This window comes from Mauremys reevesii, linkage group 3 (genome assembly GCF_016161935.1).
Source record: "Mauremys reevesii isolate NIE-2019 linkage group 3, ASM1616193v1, whole genome shotgun sequence".
NCBI classification, from domain to species: Eukaryota; Metazoa; Chordata; order Testudines; family Geoemydidae; genus Mauremys; species Mauremys reevesii.
Window position 1 is genome coordinate 147,776,657 of NC_052625.1, and position 23,835 is coordinate 147,800,491.

Here is a 23,835-nt window from a genome sequence, read left to right on the forward strand (position 1 = left end):
AAGGCTCACTAAAGGAAGGCTGTCATGGGATAAAGAAAAAAGCTGTCATGGATAAAGGGAGAACTACAAGGGACAGGGAACAAAGGGTTGACAAAAGTCTCAGGATCAGAATGTAGAGGGTAATGGTAAATTCTCAACTAAGGGTGGTCCTACCAATCATTCTCTTCATATTCATAAAAAGAATCAATCCTGAAGTAAGGTAAACAGTGGCAAAGTTTGCACATGAGATGATACTAACTACTCAAGATAGAATACACTAGAAGCAGTGAAAGAATGAAAAAGAACAAAAGAAACTCAAAAGACAAAACACAACAAAAAAAAATGAAAAAACAAAAAAATAAATGAAAATATGAAAAATAAAAAAAAAGTACTATATACACAAACAACATGGGGGGCTAATTTAGCTATGATGGGGGCAAAAAAGATCTTGGGAGTTATCGTGGATGAGTTCTGAAGAGACTGAAGATGTGTCAGAGCGGTCAAAAAGCAAAACAGGATGTAAAATCAAAAAAAAATGGGATAGAGAATAAAAAGAAGAATATATTATTGCCCTTATATAAATATATTGTACGCCCACATCTCGAATACTGTGTACAGATGTGTCTGTGTACAGAAAAAGATATTCTAAAACTAGAAAAGGTTCACTAGAAAAGGCAAAAAAAATGGGGTTTAAAGAGAAAGGATTAGGAGGAGAGAGATTGAAGAGGCTAGGAAAGATTAAAGAGAAAAAAGAGAAGAAAGGGGGACAAGAGAGAGGGATATAAAATCATGATGAGTATGATGAAAAGTGATGTTGAGAAAAGGGATTTGAAAAAGTATATATATTATTCACAGGGGTCAAGAAGAAAAAATTAATAAGCAGCATTTTTAAAAAAAAAAAAAAAAAGTTCTTCTTCACGCATTCTCACAGTCAAACCAACAACAAACTCCTGGAACTAGTTGTGGAGAGCTAGGACTATAACAATGTTTTAAAAGGGGAAAGAAATGGATATAGGCTAAGTCCATAAATGGCTATTATTAGCCAGGATGGGATGGGTAAGAATCCTAGCCCTGCCTCTCCAGGAGGAGGATGGAGATGGCAGAGAGGAGAGAGAGATCATGATCATTGCCTGTTAGGGGTTCCCTCAGGGGCACCTGGCATTGGCCACTGTAGACAGACACTGGGCCAGCTAGGACCTTGGTCTGACTGACACGGCCTTTCTTATGTTCTTATGTTCTTATGCTGGAAATCCCCCTGAGCTGTTCAATGTAGAGAAGCACTTTCCCCACTCTGATAATGCATAGTTTTGAAGACAAAACTTGAGTTTTATTTGAAGTATTTGGAACTTCCTGCCTACAAGAAGAAGTTCAATTAACTGTCAGAGGGGTAGCCGTGTTAGTCTGGATCAAAAAGACAAAAGCAGTTTCTCCTCCCTTGGTGTTCACACCTCAACTGCTAGAAGACGGCCTCATCCTCCCTGATTGAACTAACCTCGTTATCTCTAGCCTGATTCTTGCTTGCATATTTATACCAGCCTCTGGAAATTTCCACTACATGCATCCGACGAAGTGGGTATTCACCCACGAAAGCTCATGCTCCAATACGTTTGTTAGTCTATAAGGTGTCACAGAACTCTTTGCTGCTTTCAATTAACTGGACATTTGCATCAATTAAAAAAAATCTCAGATTTTTAGCATGAGGACTCAATGAAATTCACCCCCTACACAGAGGACCAAAACAAGGCCTATGAACTACTTATGTGACACTTAAGGCAGGTGGTGGGCAGATGAACAAAGGTTATGCAGGGGTATCCATTCTGGTTCGAAGCCATGATGCTGTAATAGGCTCTGCAACCCCTTACACAGCCATCCACTGAGAGAATCCTAATGACAATGGATCCCCATGCTTGCCTCAGCTTGTCTAAGCCCTCCCCCCACCTTGATGAGGATATGAAAGGCATGACCACCAAAAAACTGAGTAAATCTGAATATTGCAAAACCTCTCAAGACATCTAGAGGGTCTAAATTCTTTTTGTTCTTAGAGATGGTCAGTGCCCTTCAGGTTATGTAGCGAGGTCTGATTCTGGAGACATTCCACAACAGGGAAGGTGAACATTGATAGATTATATTGTAAAATCCTTTCTGTAATACTGTAGGTCTATTTACTTCCCTGCACAGCTTCTTCTCCCACCACTCATTTCAGTTTGGAAGAGACCTGATGATTGCCATTCTTTTGATGACTTAACATTGTTTATTCACCATCAGAATATATCCTACAGCTAGAGGTGAAAATAATTGAAACATAAGGACACTAAGAGAGATTTAGCAATGGAGCCCATCAGCTATACAACCATACAGGACAGTATCAGTAGCTCCTCTCCCACTGCACATTTTTAATTAATTTGGAAGAGAGAGGAGAGGAATCAGTACTTTAGGATCTTCTTATTGGAGACCATTATAGTGATGAAAAATGACAATTAATGACAGTGGTTATATAATAAAATAACCAAGTTCTTATACAGCACTTTTCATCAATAGATCTCAAAATGCATCACCCTCTTTAATGAATTTATCCTCAACATCCCTATGAAGTAGGGAAGTGCTATTATCACAATTTTTACAGATAGGGAACTGAGGCACAGAGAACCCAAGGTCACACAGGAAGTCTGTGGGAGAGGAGGGAATTGATCCCACGTTTCCCAAGTCCTGCCCTCACCATCTGGCCCCAATGTCAGAAACTATGCAACCACTGTCCATTTTGACACACAGATCAGTTTTTCTGCTTCAACATTATTTTTGTTTAAAATGTATAGTTACCAAATAAGGATCTCTTTGGACTTTTCCCAAAACAGAAAAAGCAAAGAGAGACCACATGAGTACAATATGTTTTATTGAATAAAATCCCACATAATATTTACACAGTGAAGTCATTTAAAGATGTATCCTAGTGAAGCATTGCAAAGTGAATAAAGTTCATACTACATCTGGAATTTATTTCTTTAATACATCTGAAACTATTTATTACAGCAATCACCTGTCCATCATTGATTTCATAATTAGGGGAAAATTTGAGCTTTTGAAGATTAGCCAAGATGACATTCAGAATGGATTTACTTCAGAGAAGATAATCTGCTATAGGACTTCCAGAAAACACACATCTGAATAAATGCCAAGAGTTCTAAAGAAGGCTTCTGTATATTCTTGTTCTTCCTCCCATCTCTGCAAAAGTAGAAGATAAAATAAATTATACACATTTAGGGTGAAAGTAATATCCATAGCTTAAATACGTACCTCCCCAAACCACAATCTCCTTCTTTCATTTCATGTATAATGTTACCTGCAGGATATAAAAGATGATTTCCCTTTACTCATATCATGTATACATTTTGATTAAACTCGCTTGCACCTTAATGGTGGCAGGAGACTTTCTAAACACAACTAACTCAATATCTTTTGCTCCAATTTATTCCAGTTATGCAGTCCAACAGTAAATGTTGTTCTGGAACATTTAACTTCAAGGCTATTTTTGTTATTTCCTAACACTGTACAAAATAGATAAAATGTTATAGGTACCTAAACTGCCAGTTAACAATAGAATATATTTATTACATATAGAAAACTACATTAAAAGTACATTAAGGTTGCAAAGGGTGAAAGTTAGGAAATGACAGAATTAAGGTTGCCCATGCAACAGTAATTTGGACCATTTCTGCATATGCATTATTATACAGTCTTGGCTGGGTAGTCTATGGTAGGTTAAGTTCTCCTAGGTCCCACTCCAGTGCCTTAAGCAAAAGAGAATGTCCTTCCTCTTTATTTAACTCTCTTCCTTAGTCACACTATTCTGATGAGGAAGGTATCTTGTAGAAGAAATAGTACGTAATCATGTAATGAAAGTCTATTATTGCATCTGAAGAAGTGGGTATTCACCCACGAAAGCTCATGCTGCAGAACGTCTGTTAGTCTATAAGGTGCCACAGGATTCTTTGTTGCTTTTACATGTAATGAAATAATTTTATTGTAATATTTTGTATGTAATTCCCTAGATTTAAAAAAAAAAAGTAAACTGAAGTTCCATCTGGAACCACGTTAACCCCCCTCTCCCTCCCAGATGGATCATCCACAAGGTCTGAACTCAACACATTTAGAACAACTGCACAGATCTCTATCAGCTTAGATAAAGAAAATTGGTAGGAATAGCAGGCTATCATCTGCTATGTGGATCAGACACTAGTGGGGGATGCCAAACATACTTTGCCAGTAGCATATTGGGATGTTGGGAATCAGGACTTCTGGGTTCTATTCCAGGCTCTGGAAGAGTGTGTTCTAGTGGTTATAGACAGCACAGCCAAGCACATGAATCTGGTACTTTCACTTTGAAAGGCAGTGTGGTTAAGTGGGTGAGACTTGTTCCTGCCATATTAGACATCTGGGTTTTATTCTCTAATGTGCCAGAAGTGACCTTTTGTAACCTCTCACATACTCTATCTGTAAAATGGGGAGGGGGAAAAATGATAACTTTCCTTCCTCCTAAAATAGCGGCGTGAAGCCATAACCCGTAAATAAGTACTTCGAAATGCACAGAATACCAGTCTGTAGTAGCTCTCCTCCTGTCTCTCGGCCCAGCACACCTTCTCACACAAAGGAAGCAGGAAGTCCTGCTGTTTCAGCACCTATGACTTGTTTGGAGCTCTAGCTGTGCCTTACATGTAGGAAGCTGAGTGGAACTGGGAGCAAGTAGGAGTTCTGAGGAGCTGGAATATACTCACTGTAGCTAGCATGCAGGGAGTTGTGGGGCCAGAGCAGATGGAATGGCTAGAGATTTTAGCAGCATGTGCAAACGGCAATTTTCAGAGGTTTATAATTCACCATAATCTGGACAGATTTTCATAGAGACAGCAAAAGGCACCTTACTGGTCCCATGATTATTGCCAGTCTAAATTTTAGGTCCCTATGCCAAACCAATGAAGCATGAGCATGAGAACTCTTCAGAGAAATGGTTGGGGAAAAATTCATCATGGGCAAAACTACCAATTTCCCCCAACCTCTTTCTCAGAAACAGCCATTTTTGCTGAAATTTAAAAAATCTGCTTGAGGTAGAGAAAGCCAAGAAATTTGAGACTGAATGGTTTAAGTTTGGCAAAATTATAACTGAAAATAGGGAATGGTAGATGGAAAGTGTTAGGTAACTTCTTAAATAGGCGTAACTACTAGCACTATCACAATGTATACACTATCACAATGTATACACAGACATACCAATGTGTAACAGGAGTAGATAAAGTACATATAACTCTTATACAGATGAATCTCCATCTGTTAGGGAAAGACCCTTAAAATGCAGATCTTGGCAACAGACAGAAAAACATAGTCCTGTAGAATACAAAGTTGTGCATGGCCAGAGGGAGGCCATTTGGAATGGTCTGATGATATCTCTGCCATCCGACGAAGTGGGTATTCACCCACGAAAGCTCATGCTCCAATACGTCTGTTAGTCTGTAAGGTGCCACAGGACTCTATCGCTTTTTACAGATCCAGACTAACACGGCTACCCCTCTGATACTCTGCCATCTGTGTATTATAACTGCCCCTGATATTTTGTCTATTACACGAGAGCACTTTCTAATATGTGCTGGCTTTTTTATGAATAGCCACTAATCACACCAGCTATACAGGAAATATATATTCATGTTCATCTCATTCCCTCTTTCCATTTTGATTAAGTGTTGTTTGAAGCACAGCTGCACACCTGGAAGCTAACATTTAGAGCTATAGATTTTAACAGTGCCATGTCTAATGTGAACTCACTAGCAGCCAAGAAGCTGTTGAAAGGTCTGACTTAGTTATGTGGAAACTTTATGCTTATCTTTCATTGATGAGTCATACAACGTTATATTATCAACTCAGTCTATGAACAGGAAAGACATGACAAACGTCAACATTGAGAGAAATGACTGTGTACGTGTGATATATTGTCAACACATAGGCATGCAGCCAGTCAGGGGGGAAAAAAAAAATAAGTGGCACAAGGCAGAGAGGCTACTTTTAGAAATGAACTATTTCAGTCTCCAATTCAGAGATTTTGACTAGGCTTAGGCACAATGCTACAAGTGAATCCAAGTGCCTACGTGCAGTCCCACTGGGAGCAGGGTAAATCTGTGCTCAGCTAGTTGCAGGACAAGTGCCCTTGTTTTTCTGCAAAACATTCAGAATTACCTTTTTAGTAATGCTTAGTTCTGTGAATGGAGAGGGATGGATTTATATGTTATTCCTTCTCTGAATACTGTGTGATTGATATGTATATTGAAAATATCAATACAAATAACTACAAGTTAGAGAGACAAAGAAATGTACCACAGAGCTGTAACTTGATTAACTGGCACAGTTTTTGCCATCTGTTTAAAAGTAATGGATACAAGTCTCCAATAAAAGACTTGATCACAGGTGGGAAACATGAAAATTACTTGCTGCACATCAAGTTGTTCACAAGCATAACCAAAGCAAGTGGCTACTTGGGATCCTAAAATCTATACCAGCTCTGCAGCTAACAGGCCAGCCCTACACTCCACTCTGACAGTATAATCAGAGGGAATAGAAACACGCACCTGTAGATCCCCTCTGTCTTTCCAGCACCAGGATGAGAAGGGGACAACTCATGGTCTGATATTCCGCCTTTTTAGCAACATATGTCTCTGCTCTGGTTGGGGCCTCATGAACTGTAAGACAATCTCCAGTCTCTTTGAAGGTAGTTATTACAGGAGATCGCTGTGCTCCCTGCATATAAATGGATTTGCAACAACTGACCTCAGAATTCCGGATCAACAAACCACCTCACCAATGAGTATTACGCTGAGAACAAGAGCCAGCAAATGCTACAATTATGCTTTCATTTTCATAGCAATACAGATAAAAACACATTATCCTTCCATCTGAACTCCGTGGAGCAGATGGTTGAACACGGATCTTTTGTAATTACTGCCTCCGACAAGTAGATTAATTTCTAAAAATATTAAATAAACAAGGAAAAACTTGTTACAAGTGGAAATAAAGGCACTTCAATAACAATTCAGTGCAACCTGCACAGGAAACTGTAACATCCATTTATTTATTTTTAAGAAGCCAAAGCAAATATTTACTGTAAAAACTAAATACTGCAATACCCCTAAATAATTATAAGCTGATGGGATGTATGAGCTGTGGATAGGACAAACTTGGATGCACACCATAATACAGAATCCCAGCCACAGTGATTTGAAAAAACTATGCAAAGAATTTTATGAGACTCCTCTCAAAATTTCCTAGACCTATGTCTCTCCACTACACTCACACCCAATAACCTGCAAAAAGGACATGACACTCCAAGGTTTCCCATCACCGATTTCTAGCAGATTATTCTGAGAGGGACAAAACCTATTTTGACCCCCAACAGCATGACTAGAGGTTATGGACCCTGTAACCTGCAGATCTCCTGAAATCAGCTGGAAGTCAGTGCTAGTCTGTGTCTCTACGTTGCCTCCTGCCCCTCCCTAGCCTTGTGGCTTTCCCCTCATCTCAGTGAGCCTAGCTCCATAGCAATGCCGACTAAAGTACTACCAGCTGCCCCAGTGGTCCCCTTCGACAGTTTTTGCATGGTGGGATCCACAGTACAAACTGAAAGGTGGTGGAAGGGACATATCCAAAAGTTAATTCAGATTAAGTCTACATTCCCTTTATAGATGGTTGCATGCTGGTTTCCAGAGGACAAAAGTGGCACACATGTAGTGCGCATGTCTACCTCCTTCCCACAGCCTGCCTCCCTGCACAGACTCCCCTGATCCCCATCCTATGTACGGTCAGAGATGGGAATGGACAATAGTGCTGCAGATGCTGCAGACCCCTCTTTTACATCGCCAGAAGGGCAGTCTTCTGGATTTGCTTCTCCTCTGTCATAGAAGATGCTTTTTTTTCCTAAATAAGAACAGATCAGGGACAACCGACCATGCTCCATTGATAACCTCCCTAAAATTTCAACCATGTGCAAAATAATAAAAGATGCATTCAGATAGTTACAGAGACACAGTTCTCTGGAGATAGTTTGATTTAATGTACGATGGTGTCAAATTAAGGGAACATCTGATTGGACAAATTTACTTCAGTACAGGTAAAACACGAGGGACAATTTCATATCAACAGTGTCAAGTATCGGGGGTAGCCATGTTAGTCTGTATTCACAAAAACAACAAGGAGTCCAGTGGCACCTTAAAGATTAACAGATTTATTTGGGCATTTATTTGATGTCCAAATAAATCTGTTAGTCTTTAAGGTGCCACCGGACTCCTTGTTGTTTTTATATCAACACTGGTTGGCATTAAAAAAATAAGCACTTACCCACAACTACCATAATGAAATCTCAGCTAACATAGGATGTCCTTACTTTTAAAATATACAGAAATGCTATGGTATTTCACATGACATAGTATTGTGGCCATACTGACTGAGTACATGTCCTCAGGAAGGGAAGCAGAGAAACAGTTTCTTGACACCTTAAATGACAGCTTCTTGGAGTAGCTAGTCCTGGAACCCACAAAGGGAGAGGCCATATGGTAAATATGGTAAATGTGGAGTTACTAAGTGGAACCACAGTATTTCATGGAGACAGGGACTCTTTGGATTGAGCAAAACAGACTAGTGATCTGAAAGGGTAAACTTCTGATCACAGGTAGGGGAGCTCTTAAAGCTTCCTACTCTGGGGACAAAAGGAAGGAAAAAAAACAAATACCAGGTCAAAAAAAGACCTGAAAAGAAACATCTACAAAAATGAGAGACACTGGCTACTTAATGCACCTCACACATTCAACTAAGACTTCACAGTTTAACTGAACACTGCAGAATAGTAGTTCCTCTTAGTAGTTGTATCAAGCATTAAGGCCTGTCCTAATGCTGTCAGCTGCAGGTATATAATACTATGCTTTGGTGAAGCTGTATAACCGCTCAAGACTTTGAGGTAAGAACATTACATCATCCACAGGGTATATTCTGATGGGATATTTACATGAGACCACAGCCATATACTGGGAATATGAACACAAGAATGGGCATAATCCTGCTATCATTATAGGGCATAATCCTGCTACCACTGAAGTCAATAGTAAAACTCCCACTGACTTCAATGGGAGCAAGAGAAACTCCATAATATATAAAGTACCTTTGGATTATGCTATTGTCTAATTTCTTTTTATGTTAGAAAGATGAGGCCCATGAAGTATGGATCCCAGCAACTGCCTCCCATTGTACATCTAAATACAATAGCTATAATGCTACTATTTTACAGTCATTGAAATCCATAGTAAATCAACTACTTGTTTAAACCAGATTTACATCATAACATGAGCCAGTAAATACAGAAGATCTATTATAGTCATTTTCAGCTTCCTTTCAAAGACTTTGTTGGCCGATGAACAGTCTAACACTATGTATGTTTATGAAGGAAAAGAACAGATTTTTGCTATTACATTGAAAAGAAATTTAAGACTAGGAATGTGTTTTAAACATCCTAATGATTTAGATACAAGTAATGAAATTTAATACCACTTGCTTCCTTGCAGGATTTTGCAAACAGCTGAAATCTCACTGGGTGAATGGGCAAAGAAGCTGGAAAAATTATATAGAAAATGTAATAGTTGGTTATTATTTGTAGAATAAACTTTAGATAACAGGGCTTACAGGGGATGGGAGGGATAGCTCAGTGGTTTGGGCATTGGCCTGCTAAATGCAAGGTTATGAGCTCAATCCTTGAGGGGGCCATTTAGGGAACTGGGGCAAAAAGTCTGTCTGGGGATTGGTCCTGCTTTGAAGAAGGGGTTGGATTAGATGACCTCCTGAGGTCCCTTCTAACTCTATGATTCTAAGTATTTTTGAATATAATATAAGACTGGAGGAAATTCATGTCTTCAATGCACTGTATGCAGAGTCAATCCTGAAAAGGGCTGAGTACTCTCAGCTCCCATTAAAGTCAACATGACTTGAAGATGACCCACATGTCATAGGTCTGGACCCACCATGAGCCATAGGAGGTTTTAAAGTTCAAACAGAATGGGCTTTCATATATGAAATATTTGAAGCAACATAGATTTTTTCTTTCAATCAACAATTGTTCTTAATCAATCACACTGCTCAGAATGCAAAGTATTTTATATTCTAATTCAGCAAGGTACTCAAACATGTGCTCCACTATGAGCATTGACTACAGTGGGACTACTTATGTGCTTAAAGTTAGGCAGAGGATTAAGTACCTTTCTGAACCATGACCTTAAGCAGCAATAGCCAATTCCTGCTTTTAAAAATGACTAGTACTTTAACCTTTAAATCTTCCACTTACTCTGGTCAGAACGGTTGTAGACTTCATCAATAATTTTATCAATAATTAATCATTTTTCGAAGGGCATCATAGCATTTCCATTTGTCTGGGATGTAGAAAGGTTCAAAGATATGAGGGAAAGGAGTGTCGTAGCCACATACTCTTGAAATAGGAGCCTCTAGATTCAAGAAGCACTCTTCCTGTTAAAAGAAACAAGGAAGAAAGTTAGTAAGGCTTTTACTTTCAGAAGCCATGCTTCACAAATTAAGTTCTGGTGAGCTATGCCAGACTGACACCCCTGAAAATCCAAACATTCTATTTATACCACAGCATAGACACAGCCCAGACAACAGAAGTAAAGCTTCCCTTTCTTCTTAGCAGTTTATATTAAAATAACAACTGGTATCAATGTTACATTCATTTTATAGATGTGCTTTATGTTAAACTGCATGCAGATTATATTTAGCACATCTATTATACATCCAAAGAGAGACACTGCCAGGAAGCAACATATTTCAGGAACAAAGAAATAAGAGTGTATACTTCCCAAGCCACATTTAAACATATAAGGAAAATCAAATAATCTAAAAGCCACTATTATTTGTTATATAAGTGAATGTTATATACAACTTCTAGTGTATTAGGGACTTATCCCAAGAAGTGCTGAGCAGCTGCATCTGGCACTGAAATCCATGGACTTGCATGTGATCAGCACATTCTGAGAGTCAACCACACAGTCTGTAAATAAAAATTATCTTTGTTCTGAGGGTATGTCTACACAGCAACTAGACACTCCTGACTAACCTGTGCCAGCTGTCTCAGGCATGCGGGGCTCAGGCTACAGAGCTGTTTCATTGCAGTGTAGATTTCTGGGCTTGGTCTGCGTAGATTTCCAGGCTCTAGGATCCTGAAAGGTGGGAGGGTTGACTAGTTTCTGTGTAGACATACCCTGAGAGGCCCAGACTTGGCAAAGTCTGCTTATTCAGGCCACCAGGCATGCAGAGTATTACAAACATACCCCACTAATCTGAAGGTGGACGTGGAGCTTGTGTGAAATTTTAGCATCCTTAGCAGCCAACTCAAGAATGGCACTGAAGTCTTCCTGCTTTCCCAAACAGCTGGGTGAGTGCAGGGAATGTGGCAATCTGGGATAGGTGAATCCAGTAGTACATTTTCCAGAGAGTACTGATATAGATACCAATTATCATCTCACAAATTTTCTCTCATCCCCAGAATGTCCTCTATAGACTCACCCTCCTGGCCAGGCAGAGGAAGGGGCAAGAGCAGAACCACAGACCTGCTCATGTAACCCTGGATCCAATGGAGAGCAGGGTCAAGATAAGAGATCTTGACCCTTCCTCCTAACATTTACTAAGATCTCCTGGCTGGACTTCTCCTTTCTGGGCCCAGCAAGCGTAGAGAAGTCTCCTTCCTCGTAGTCCTCTTCCACTGGACCCATATAATCAATTTCTGTCAAACACTCATGTTTCTCAATAGTGGGATGCTAGATATTTTCTCAGATTGCTGGATTGTTTTGAACACAAGGATACGCTGCAACCTAAGAGTGAGCTATCCGCCTAGGTTTGTATAAGGTCACCCCTCACCACGCATGATGGCATGGATAGGAGATACCCCTGTAACACAAGTGAATTGCAGAAATGTCATGTTTCTCCATATTACTCACATGCAATTGTATGGTAGCATCTTCTTTCAAAGCAGTTGGAAATAGAAAATGCATGAGGAAAAGGATTTCCCTACCCTTTCTGAACTCCCACATTACTCCCCCCAGTGGTCAACTAGTTAGCTGTGTTGCCAATCTAGTTGTTTTCCAAATAGATATAATTGTTTTAAAAAATTTCTAGTTGGAAAAAATTGCATTTAGTTGTTGGTTCGATGTTTGAATTGAAATTGAAACATTAATACACACTTTAAAAGCATATATATGATAAAACACTTGTCCCTGAAAAAGCATAATAGGTTTTAAAAGTATGAACAAAGACTAACTTCCTTACACAACTGTGTTTGTTGCGACAATGTTGGCATATTCATTTTGGTGATGTTGGCCAAATTCATAATTTCAAATTATGATTGATAAACAACAAACCATCATAAAATAAAATGCTGATGTTTATTGGTGTTTTATTATGTTTAAAATGTGGGGCCAAGAGTTAGCCTTGCCGATGAAAATGTATGAAACTTGCTTACAGCAACCAGGCAACTATAATAAACGTAACTCCCCCTTTTTTATTGAAATTTCATGAAAGTTTATGTCCACACAGAAGGAAGTAATACAATTTTTCATTCTTGGAACAACCAGATTAGTATGTTTTAGTGACTTTACTTCAGAATGTCAGATTTGTGACCGAGAAATTTATAAACAAAAATACATCTGGGACTAGGGTTTTTTATTTCAAAAGGGCTAACTTTAAAGAATGAAGGAAATTAGTTAGGCAAGTGGATTGGACTGAAGAACTTGTGGAGAGGAGGCCTGGAATTACTTCAAGTCAAAGTTGCAGAAACTATCAGAAGCCTGCATCCCAAGAAAGGGGAAAAAAATCATAGGCAGGAGTTATAGACCAAGCTGGATGAGCAAGCACCTCAGAGAGGTGATTAAGAAAAGCAGGCAGCCTACAGGGAGTGGAAGATGGGCAGGATTAGCAAGGAAAGCTACCTTATTGAGGTCAGAACATGTAGGGATGAAGTGAGAAAGGCTAAAAGCCATGTAGAGTTGGACCTTGCAAAGGGAATTAAAACCAATAGTAAAAGGTTCTATAGCCATATAAATAAGAAGAAAACAAAGAAAGAAGAGGTGGGACCGCTAAACACTGAGGATGGAGTGGAGGTTAAAGATAATCTAGGCATGGCCCAATATCTAAATAAATACTTTGCCTCGGTCTTTAATAAGGCTAATGAGGAGCTTAGGGATAATGGAAGGATGACAATTGGGAATGAGGATATGAAGGTAGATATTACCACATCTGAGGTAGAAGCCAAACTCGAACAGCTTAATGGGACTAAATCGGAGGGCCCAGATAATCTTCATCCAAGAATATTAAAGGAACTGGCACATGAAATTGCAAGCCCATTAGCAAGAATTTTTAATGAATCGGTAAACTCAGGGGTGGTACCGTACGACTAGAGAATTGCTAACATAGTTCCTATTTTTAAGAAAGGAAAAACAAGTGATTCGAGTAACTATAGGCCTGTTAGTTTGACATCTGTAGTATGTAAGGTCTTGGAAAATTTTTTGAAGGACAAGGTAGTTAAGGACATTGAGGTCAATGGTAATTGGGACAAAATACAACATGGTTTCACAAAAGGTAGATTGTGCCAAACCAACCTGATCTCCTTCTTTGAGAAAGTAACAGATTTTTTAGACAAAGGAAATGCAGTGGATCTAATTTACCTCGATTTCAGTAAGGCATTTGACACGGTTCCACATGGGGAATTATTAGTTAAATTGGAAAAGATGGGGATAAATATGAAAATTGAAAGGTGGATAAGGAATTGGTTAAAGGGGAGACTACAGCGGGTCATACTGAAAGGTGAACTGTCAGGCTGGAAGGAGGTTACTAGTGGAGTACCTCAGGGATCAGTTTTGGGACCAATTTTATTTAACCTTTTTATTACTGACCTTGGCACAAAAAGCGGGAATGTGCTAATAAAGTTTGCGGATGACACAAAGCTGGGAGGTATTGCTAACACAGAGAAGGACCGGAATATCATACAGGAAGATCTGGATGACCTTGTAAACTGGAGTAATAGTAATAGAATGAAATTTAATAGTGAAAAGTGCAAGGTCATGCATTTAGGGATTAATAACAAGAATTTTAGTTATAAATTGGGGACGCATCAGTTGGAAGTAACAGAGGAGAAGGACCTCGGAATATTGGTTGATCACAGGATGACTATGAGCCGCCAATGTGATATGGCCGTTAAAAAAGCTATTGCGGTTTTAGGATGCATCAGGCGAGGTATTTCCAGCAAAGATAAGGAGGTGTTAGTACCGTTATATAAGGCACTGGTGAGACCTCATCTGGAATACTGTGTGCAGTTCTGGTCTCCCATGTTTAAGAAGGATGAATTCAAACTGGAACAGGTTCAGAGAAGGGCTACTAGGATGATCCGAGGAATGGAAAACCTGTCTTATGAAAGGAGACTGAAAGAGCTTGGCTTGTTTAGCCTAACCAAAAGAAGATTGAGGGGGGATATGATTGCTCTTTATAAATATATCAGAGGGATTAATATTAGGGACGGAGAGGAATTATTTAAGCTTAGTAACAATGTGGACACAAGAACAAATGGATATAAACTGGACACTAGGAAGTTTAGACTTGAAATTAGACGAAGGTTTCTAACCATTAGAGGAGTGAAGTTCTGGAACAGCCTTCCAAGGGGAGTAGTGGGGGCAAAAGACATATCTGGTTTTAAGACTAAGCTTGATAAATTTATGGAGGGGTTGGTATGATGGGATAGCCTAATTTTGCAATTATTTTGGCAACTGATCTTTGATTATCAGCAGGTAAGTATGCCCAGTGGTCTGTGATGGGATGTTAGATGGGTTGGGATCTGAGTTACTACAGAGAATTCTTTCCTGGGTGCTGGCTGGTGAGTCTTGCCCACATGCTCAGGGTTTAACTGATCGCCATATTTGGGGTCGGGAAGGAATTTTCCTCCAGGGCAGATTGGCAGAGGCCCTGGAGGTTTTTCGCCTTCCTCTGCAGCATGGGGCACGGGTCACTTGCTGGAGGATTCTCTGCAGCTTGAGGTCTTCAAACCGCAATTTGGGGACTTCAATAACTCAGACATAGGCTAGGGGTTTGTTATAGAAGTGGATGGGTGAGATTCTGTGGCCTGCATTGTGCAGGAGGTCAGACTAGATGATCATAATGGTCCCTTCTGACCTTAAAGTCTATGAGTCTATATAAATATACATTTCCTAGTAGGCTAAGATTTTTAAAATGCATAATATTTGCAAAGGTCATTATCTCACATCGTTGCTATCTTGAGGGGTCATTATCTTGGGGAGTTTCTGTACTAAATCTTTTAATTATTATGATATTTTCAAAAGTCAATTTAAATATATATATTTTTAAATAATATTTTTTGTTTTAGTATTCTAAAACTTATGTTTTTCAGTTTTTACTATGGTGCCATCTTCACCCTCATGGTCTCACTCCTTGGCCCTCATCTTCCTGTAAATTCGAATACCCCCTCTAACTTCAATTCCTGGGGAAAACACTGGCAGTAGGTCATTCAATCCAACCCAGTGTCATAGCATTTCCTAGTGAAAAGGTCAACCTATGAACTGTCCATGTATGGATATATGTTTACCTGACAAATATCAAACAAACACTATGCTTTTTCTGGGATCTGCTTTCAGGTTGGCTTTCTTGTTGACCCTTCTGTTGGTACAGAGCTTTGGGATAGCAGTAGGGAAAGAGAAAATCACTATTTAAAGCTTGCAGAGCTTACAGTCTTAAATAGCAATATTGAGAGTGGTAAATTAACTTCAGATTGGGACATACCCCTCCACTGAACCAGGAAATCACATTGCTTTCCATATTTAATATGCGTTTGTCTTAACTGTCAACTAGAAGCACGGAACATATGACTATCAGTATCCCACTACGTGATTCATTTAAGTAACACCACTTCTTGCTACTTGGTATTATTTTCATTATAATGTGAGTTTAAGCATTTTAAGGTTGGATTTTCTTTATAAAAAGTGAGATTAATGTTGTGAAAAGTGCTAGATGGAAAGTAACAGAGACCAAAATCCTTTATTTTAACCCACAGACCAGCTACATCAAACTTCCAATTCTGCCTCACCCCTGACCGGTGGAAAATCTTTATGGGGGAGAGGATAGTGTACTCTCCATATGCAGTCAGTCCTTGGCCCCCGTACTGTGACTGCTGATAACAGTGCTTATTTTGGACATAGTAATGCCTGTTCAAAAATGGTCTGTACAGGGGTGGGGTGGAGATGCAGAACAGCAGCAGGAGCTCTCAGATGCACAGGGTGAGTAGGCCATCTGCACTCCACAGCTATCTAGCTCTGTATGCCATGACCCTACCTCCCCTTTTGGAATATCTAGCTGTCACAGGATCACGGACTAGGGGAGTCCACACTCTCATGGCAATGCAACCCTGAAACTGTGGCCACAGCCACCCCAGAAGATTAGGGCTGAGTTTCATTGAAGCCTACTCCACACCTTGTGCATCTGTACAGAGGCCATTTAAGCTCTGGGCCTCAGTTTCAGCTGGCAGGGAGCCCAGAGCCCTTCAAATCCCCAGACCATACCGGCTTACTTTCACCTCTGAGCAAGTGGTAGAGTTTAGGGGCTGTGGATCTCCGGGTGTGGAGTGGGATTAAGAGATTTGGGGGGAGGAGGAGATTGGGGTAGACACTGTGGACAGGGAATATTTATGGGTAGAGTCCGGTGGGTCAAGCGGGGAGGCCCTTACCAGATCTGAGCCTGAGCCATGAAGTAGAATTGCTGGGCAGGATTGGTGCTTTTCTGCACCATCCCCCCACTCCTTGCAGACAGGCTGGGTCCTTTGCATTAGGCAGATACCTGGGACTGAGACAGAATGCGTGGCCCTGTCCCACACCATCTCAGGCATTACTAGGAGACAGGGGTGGAGCTATGCCTCCTAGGTGGGTCCTGCGCAGGCTGCACAGCAAAAAAGAGCCTGGTAGTGACAACGCCATTCCTCAGCACCCCCAGAGCCAGCTACAAATCCTTGGCATCCCGCCTCCCCAACAGCACCTCCAGCACCAGCTCCGAATCACTGGCATCCCACCTCCCCAACAGCACCACCAGTGACAGCTCGTCAGTAACCTCCCTCCCCAAGAGCACCCCCAGAGCCAGTTCCTCAGTTCTCCACCTCCCCCACAGGCAGTGTGTGGGAGACCCAAAGAGGCAGCACTGCCCCGGCTACTGGCAGCTGTAGTAGCCCGAACTCCTCCACCGCTGCTGTTCTTCATGGGGCAGAGGGAGAAGACCTGGTGTCTCAGCACTGTACTGCCTCTGAGGCTGCAGCAGCAGCACTACCAGCCGGGGGACAAAATGTTACCCAAAGTGTTGGGAGCGAGTGGGGGATGCCGCTCTCTGCCCTCCCCCTTTTGTCACCCTGACTGTATTTAGTATCATCTTACCCCCTTTCTAGGGTCTGTCTTCTTTGGTAATTCAAATAGCAGGAGGAGAAACATAACCCTAGGCTGTCTTCCTAAACACAGATATTTCTCAGGGAGTTCCTGAAGAGCTCTCTCTGTCCTAGAGCCCAAGAACCTCCATTCTTGAGCCATTCCTTCTGCATTATATCCCTGCCACAATGAGTCAGCAGGAATCAGTCAGCATCACCCTGCAGAGTTCCAACAGCACTTAACAGGTTGATTCAACAGAAGAACTCTACCATCTTCTTGCAGTCATTAGTGATCCACACTGAATTCAAACCAGCAATTTAGAAAGGTTCTATATTATTTTAATAATCTCCCTGAGCCAGTATTAATTCATTCTAATTGTAGTATTCAAACTGCCCTTACGCATGGAGGGAGTGACATCCCAGCTTTCTTTTTTGTTTGGCTCAGGCTCTTAGTTTAATTCATCCAAGTATTACAATCTTTATAGTCCTTCTTAGAGCATTCCACATTGTTTAGTGTCCCTATTTAAAACCTGAAGAAATGTAATTTGGAAAAGTTGCATAATAAATACTGAAAAATAGAACCAAGTGATAACATTAATAGAATGAGTTTGTGCTCCAGTAATGGTCTCTCCTTACAGACAGATAGTGGTAAAGCCAAGACATTTACTTATGAAGTGGTTGCAGACTTTCATTCTATTAATGTTATCACTATTATACCTAATTTAAAATAAAAATAAATGTTAAGACTTCCAAAACCACCGCTTGGATTTTCTCTTTATAGGGAGAGAATCCCAAATGGATATTAAAGTCAGCCTTTATGCTGCAATTTAAAAATTGTGAGAGTTTTATACTGCATTTTAAAAGCCTTTCATCTTGAGCACATACACTGCTTAGAAATTTTTTAAGCTCCCAGAGGTGCTAGCTGGATGTGTGATGGAGGCTTGATCACGTGACACAATCCAAAAAAAAAAATCAAAAATACGCAAAGTGATGGAACTACAATGTGTTTGAACTTGGGGCTGTTTGGGGCTTTTTAAAAAAATGTGCGCCTGACTGTGAGGATTTTCTTCTGCACATTAACAAATAAGAAATTTTATTTTATCAATGAGCTATTTCAGAGGTGGAAAATGAGGTCTCAGCCGTGCAACTAAATCCATGTAGGTGAAGTCCTGCAACCGCACAATCCCACTGAAGTCAATGTAGTTTCGTGCGGGAACATACCCATATGGATCTAATTGCAGGATCAGTACTGTACTCTGTACTTCACTTTTTGTTAATCATTGGAATAAGTGATATTTTAGCAAACTGATTAGCTGATAAAAAAACTGCATTAGGTATAATGAAAAATAATATATGAAGCTAAGGTAACAAATTGGTTATTTTCTTACATAAAACTTCTTTAAAAGAATGTTCATTATCATACTTACAATATATTATTTTAAATAATTCTGTGGGAAAGTCCTCTAAGAACATAAGAACGGCCATACTGGGTCAGACCAATGGTCCAGCTAGTCTTCCGACAGTGGCCCAATGCCAGGCGTTTCAGAGGAAATGAAGAGAACAGCCAATCATAGAGTGATCCAGTATCCAGATATACTCGACAACAGTTTATCTTAGACTCATGACTTTAAGGCCAGAAAGGACCATCACAATCATCTAGTCTGACCTCCTGCACATTGCAGGCCATAGAAACTGACCCACCCACTCCTGTAATAGGCCCATAATCTCTGGCTGAGTTACTAAATATTGATTTAAAGTCTTCAAGTTACAGAGAATTCACCATTTACACTAGTCCAAACCAGCAAGTGACCAGTACCTGACGCTGCAGAAGATGGCAAAAAAACCCAGGGTCTCTGCCTTCTGACCTGGGGAAAAATTCCTTCCCAACCCCCAAATATGGTGATCAGTTAGACTCTAAGCATGTGGCTGAGACCCACCAGCAGACACCTGAGAAAGAATTCTCTATTGTAACTCAAAGCTCTCCCCGGCTAGTCTCCCATCTTTGGCCACTGGAGGTATTTGCTAAAATCAGATATTTTTACAGGGACTTTAATTATTTATTCCACCATAGCTACCTTTACATTCTCTGGATGCTGAATTAGGATCTGATGCCACAAACACTATAATTTTAATGTTTAGTAGCATGAGTAGTCCCCTCTGAAGTCAGTAACAATGTCAATGACATCAGTTACTACTGACAGAAGCTCAGTAGAACTGGTAAAATCTAGGCTTTCAAATATTTACAAGAATAATAAGTTTTAGAATATTTTCACATAACTTGGAATGAAATCATACTGCAGAGAATGAGGCATACATTTGGTGTTGTCAGGTGCTGTCTCCTGGTATTCAGGCCTAGTGGTTGGAACAGAGGTTGAAGCCAGGTGTAGGGTCAAGACCGGGTCAAGGGCGGTTCTGGAATTGGATACTGGGACAGGCTGGGGTCAGAATGGAGATTAAAATATCTAGACAAGCCAGAATGAGTATGGTAGCCGGGTCGAAGCTGGGTGGTCAGAGTCCAGGGACAATTTTAAGTCAGTACCATAGTTGGGCTCCAGGTACAGGCCAAAGCTGGGTAATCAGAGTTTGAGGGTCAGGAAGCAGAGGGGAGGCTGGTGCAGGTCAGTAATGGAGCTGGAGCAAGGACAAGACTGGAACAGGGCTCAGGCAAGGCTGCGGCACGAACAGGAACAGGATCAAAAGCAGGCTGGGAGTCAAAAGAGTCTTTTACACTGCGAGGCTGCAGGAGGGTTCGAGGCCAGGTAATGCTAATTTTAGGAAGAAAATGTGTAATGGTATCTTTTTTCCCCAGCCAAATAAATAAGACTTTCCCACAAGATTACAGATTATGAAACGGATTATCTGATAGGTTACTGATTTGTTGATTGTAACCCAAGCAAATAAAATGACATTGAGGAGTATATAGGACAGTACATTAGTAAATTTACAGTATTAGTAAGTCTTTCATGCACGTGAACATCTCTCTTTATATTGTCTATCAGCATATTCTACACGTTCAGCCCATCAGCCCCATATAAAGTGTGGTCTGGAAGAACACTTAATTCTCCAAGTTACAGACCATGTTAAATAACATATTTTACATGGATTCTTGTTCACAGCAGCTGTATAATAATATAAGACTGTAGGAGGATAACCAAAGCAGCTTGATGGATAATATGACACTGCAACATCTGTTGTACATATTGTTGCGCCAGACCATTTGCACCTGTGTCGCCATACTGTACAGAAAATGGGACTGGAAGTGTATTATGCAAAGGAATCTAATCCCTTGTAAAGAGCTGATGTGCAAAAGCCTATTTTACAAGCCTATTGGGAAACTGGTACACTGAACATATGCACAGAGCTTCCCCAACTCTTACCCCTCTACGCTCATAGAAATATAACAGGCCTCATTTTCATGGCAGTGGAGTTATTCCATATTTACCTTGGGGCATGAGAGACAATTTGTCCCAAATAATTTTTGTACACAATGCTAAGGCCTTAGGTATCTCTCCATATGTTTAGATAAAACTATTCTTATTCCAGAAACCTGATACCTTCTGAAAGAAAAGTGCTTAGGAAAAGACAGATCTAAACATTCAATACTAAAAATTCAATACTTTTGTGAGGTGAAGTAGATACCTGGCTTATGATTCAGTGTAGGTACTTTTGAAAAAATGTTTGGAAGAGAACCACGTAGCTATTTGGTATTATGATGTAAAACTTCTCCACACTTTTAAAAATAAAAGAACATATCCTCTCCTTTGAAGAAATGTTTAAAAAGGGACATATGTGGCAGAGAATTCACATTTAAAAATGGCAGTGATACATATGAAAAGTGTCCAGACAAGACACAAAATCACTCCCCACAAGCTAAAATTTTAGGGATGGCATTCTGGTCCCAATCAAGTAATTGGGAGTTTTGCCATTGACTTTAAATCAGGCCAAGATTTCACTCTAAAACTTAATAGGAGAATACCTGGTCATGCTATAAAGGCATTTTAGCTACCCATGCTCTCTAATCTTAACTATGTGGCCATTTAGATACATTTAAGGGAAGTGTTTCAAAAGTGATGCAGAGATTTAGGAGCAGAAATCCCTTTGAAAATCCATTCTCAAAATTCATAAAGTGATCACTCTAACCAACCACTTCAGAACAAAACTGTGCCCTATCTTTACAAATGGTAAATGCAAGGATTTGCTAAACTTTGCATGATTATATTCTATATGTGTTTTCTGTGTCAGATAATCTGCCTTTTTTATTTTTCTCCCCCCACTATTATACATTTTTAGCATGCTGCAGTGGAAAACTTTCACAAAGATTACTGCAGATTTGGGATCTGAATCAGCAATGTGCATACTTGAGTAGTCAATGGGACTACTCAAGTGTTTAAAGTTAAGCGTGAGTTGAGTACCTTGTTGAATTGGGGCCACTGTTATTGGACAGAAATGTTGAATAATATATTAGAAGTTATAGATATTTGCAGAGAGATATGATTTGAGCAACATGATAAAACTAACACATGCTTTGAAATACATTATGTTGAATATGAATATTCCCCATCCCTTTCCAACCTGAAAGAGATTAAAATCACTGCAGTTCCTTCCAACAACTTCAAAAATTGGACTAAGTGCTTATATGCATCTGGCTATTAACTGAAGACTATTTAGAAATGTTCCCATTGTGCCTCACCTGACAGGCAATTTGCAGCATCCAGTGTTACTGATATACAGAGTTACACATGCAAATGCTTGGCTGAAAATTGATACTGGGTTGCTTTCCAGACTTCTGGGAAATGGTGGACTGGTTCTGTGAATAGCAAATTATGCATTACTTAGTTAAAGGAAGAGCAGGAAAGAAAGAGAAGACACACAAAGGGAGATGATTTTTCTCCTTTAAGTATCCCACTTCTGTGTCTTTTATTCTTTTCCTTTCCCCACCTTCATCCATGTGTTTATGATCCATTTCTCATCCTCTCTTGCTACATATAAACAATAGCAGACAAAACAGAAATATTTTCATTTTTTTAAAGTTACCTCAGCATCTGAAGTCTTTTAAAACTCCATGTTATTGATGTAATATTCTGTGTCCCAGTAGGCACATTCTTGCTCTCAGTTATTATTTTACAGCACTCAGCAGTGTCAAGGCACTTTATACAAAAAGTAAAAACCAAAGTCCTTACCTCAAAACAATTCTACTATAAATTTTAGCCGTGATACAAGTGAGCAGCATAAATACACAGAAGTGGAGATGAAGGTCAGCAGCACAAAGGTTACAATAAGATTATATAATTACTCAGTTATCGAATGGGTATATCTTTATGGCTCTGTAACAATTTTTTTTTAAATGTAGGAACTCACTTCTTGTTAGTGACAAAGCAAAAATTAATTTTAAGGAGGGGTATTCATAAGGAGAGGATGGCAATATTTATATCATCTCTTCTACTATTAGATATTTTCTCATATGTATACAACAGGAACCACAATAACCACAATGCCAAGATCCATTACATTGTAAATAAAACAATATTTCTGGTTTTTTTGGTTTGTTTTTTGAAGAGGTTAATTTTTTTTTTACTAAATGGTCCAAATTGTTAAATTTGGAGGGAGCAGATGGCAGGCTGTTCAGATCTATAAATTTCACTTGACTCATTAGACAGATAGGGACTGGCTGCAAAGGTCAGGACCAGTTCTCAACTTTTTTGAAGTTTGGGCATATTGGATTTGGGAGTTTAGTTTGTTAGGTCAGATCTATAGGTTTGAAAAGGCTACTGGGAGTCGAAAAGCTTTTCAGAGATGAAAGTCAAATTAGCTCTAGAGATTCACTATGTTTTATGGTATTTTCTAATATATGTTTGTCATAAATCATATATGGGCAGAGTTGAAAAACAGACTTTTGCATCTCATATTTCTCTACTGAAATGCCATCACTCACTTCTTCACTCACTTTACCTAGAATTCCTCAATTGAACTTATCACGGGCCATTTAGTGACCTAACAATGAGTTGAATCTTATTTAAGACACATTATACTTGAAGAAATTTCTTTTCTATGTGAAAGATTCCTGCATAAGGAATAAATCAGATAAAAAAAAGATTTCTAAGAAATGTTCAGCATTCTAAGGACGTAGCTGATAAAATGCAAATTACCTTTAAGTCTGTTTCATGCAAACACAATAAAATAAAAATAAGATATTTTAATATTTAAAAAGAAAATTCTTGCTCTTTATATCAGAATTCATTTTACCTTCAAAATAAGAAAAATGGCAAATATGTCAAATTTCCAAAGAGGCTGAAGTGTCTCAAAGTTTGGAGCACAAAACCTTTCCTTACAGCTGAAAGCACCAGCTGCTGAGAGTTTGTAAATGGAATTTG

At 39.6% G+C, this 23,835-nt stretch overlaps 1 protein-coding gene across 3 annotated transcripts in view; it reads right to left on the reverse strand.

The window, feature by feature from the left end:
- Positions 1 to 1,590: 1,590 nt before the first annotated feature.
- BCKDHB (branched chain keto acid dehydrogenase E1 subunit beta) overlaps positions 1,591 to 23,835 on the reverse strand; it is a 267,752-nt gene continuing 245,507 nt past the window's right edge. Inside the window, exons 10-11 of one of the 3 annotated variants that reach the window (XM_039532510.1) lie at positions 10,337 to 10,515; positions 1,591 to 3,198 (exon numbers count right to left, since the gene is read on the reverse strand). In XM_039532510.1, coding sequence (XP_039388444.1) covers positions 10,375 to 10,515 — 141 coding nt within the window. In that variant the 3' untranslated portion in view covers positions 1,591 to 3,198; positions 10,337 to 10,374. Of the gene's footprint in view, positions 3,317 to 10,336; positions 10,516 to 22,154; positions 22,272 to 23,835 lie in introns of those variants that run through there. The other 2 variants (XM_039532511.1, XM_039532514.1) reach the window with 2 other exon arrangements.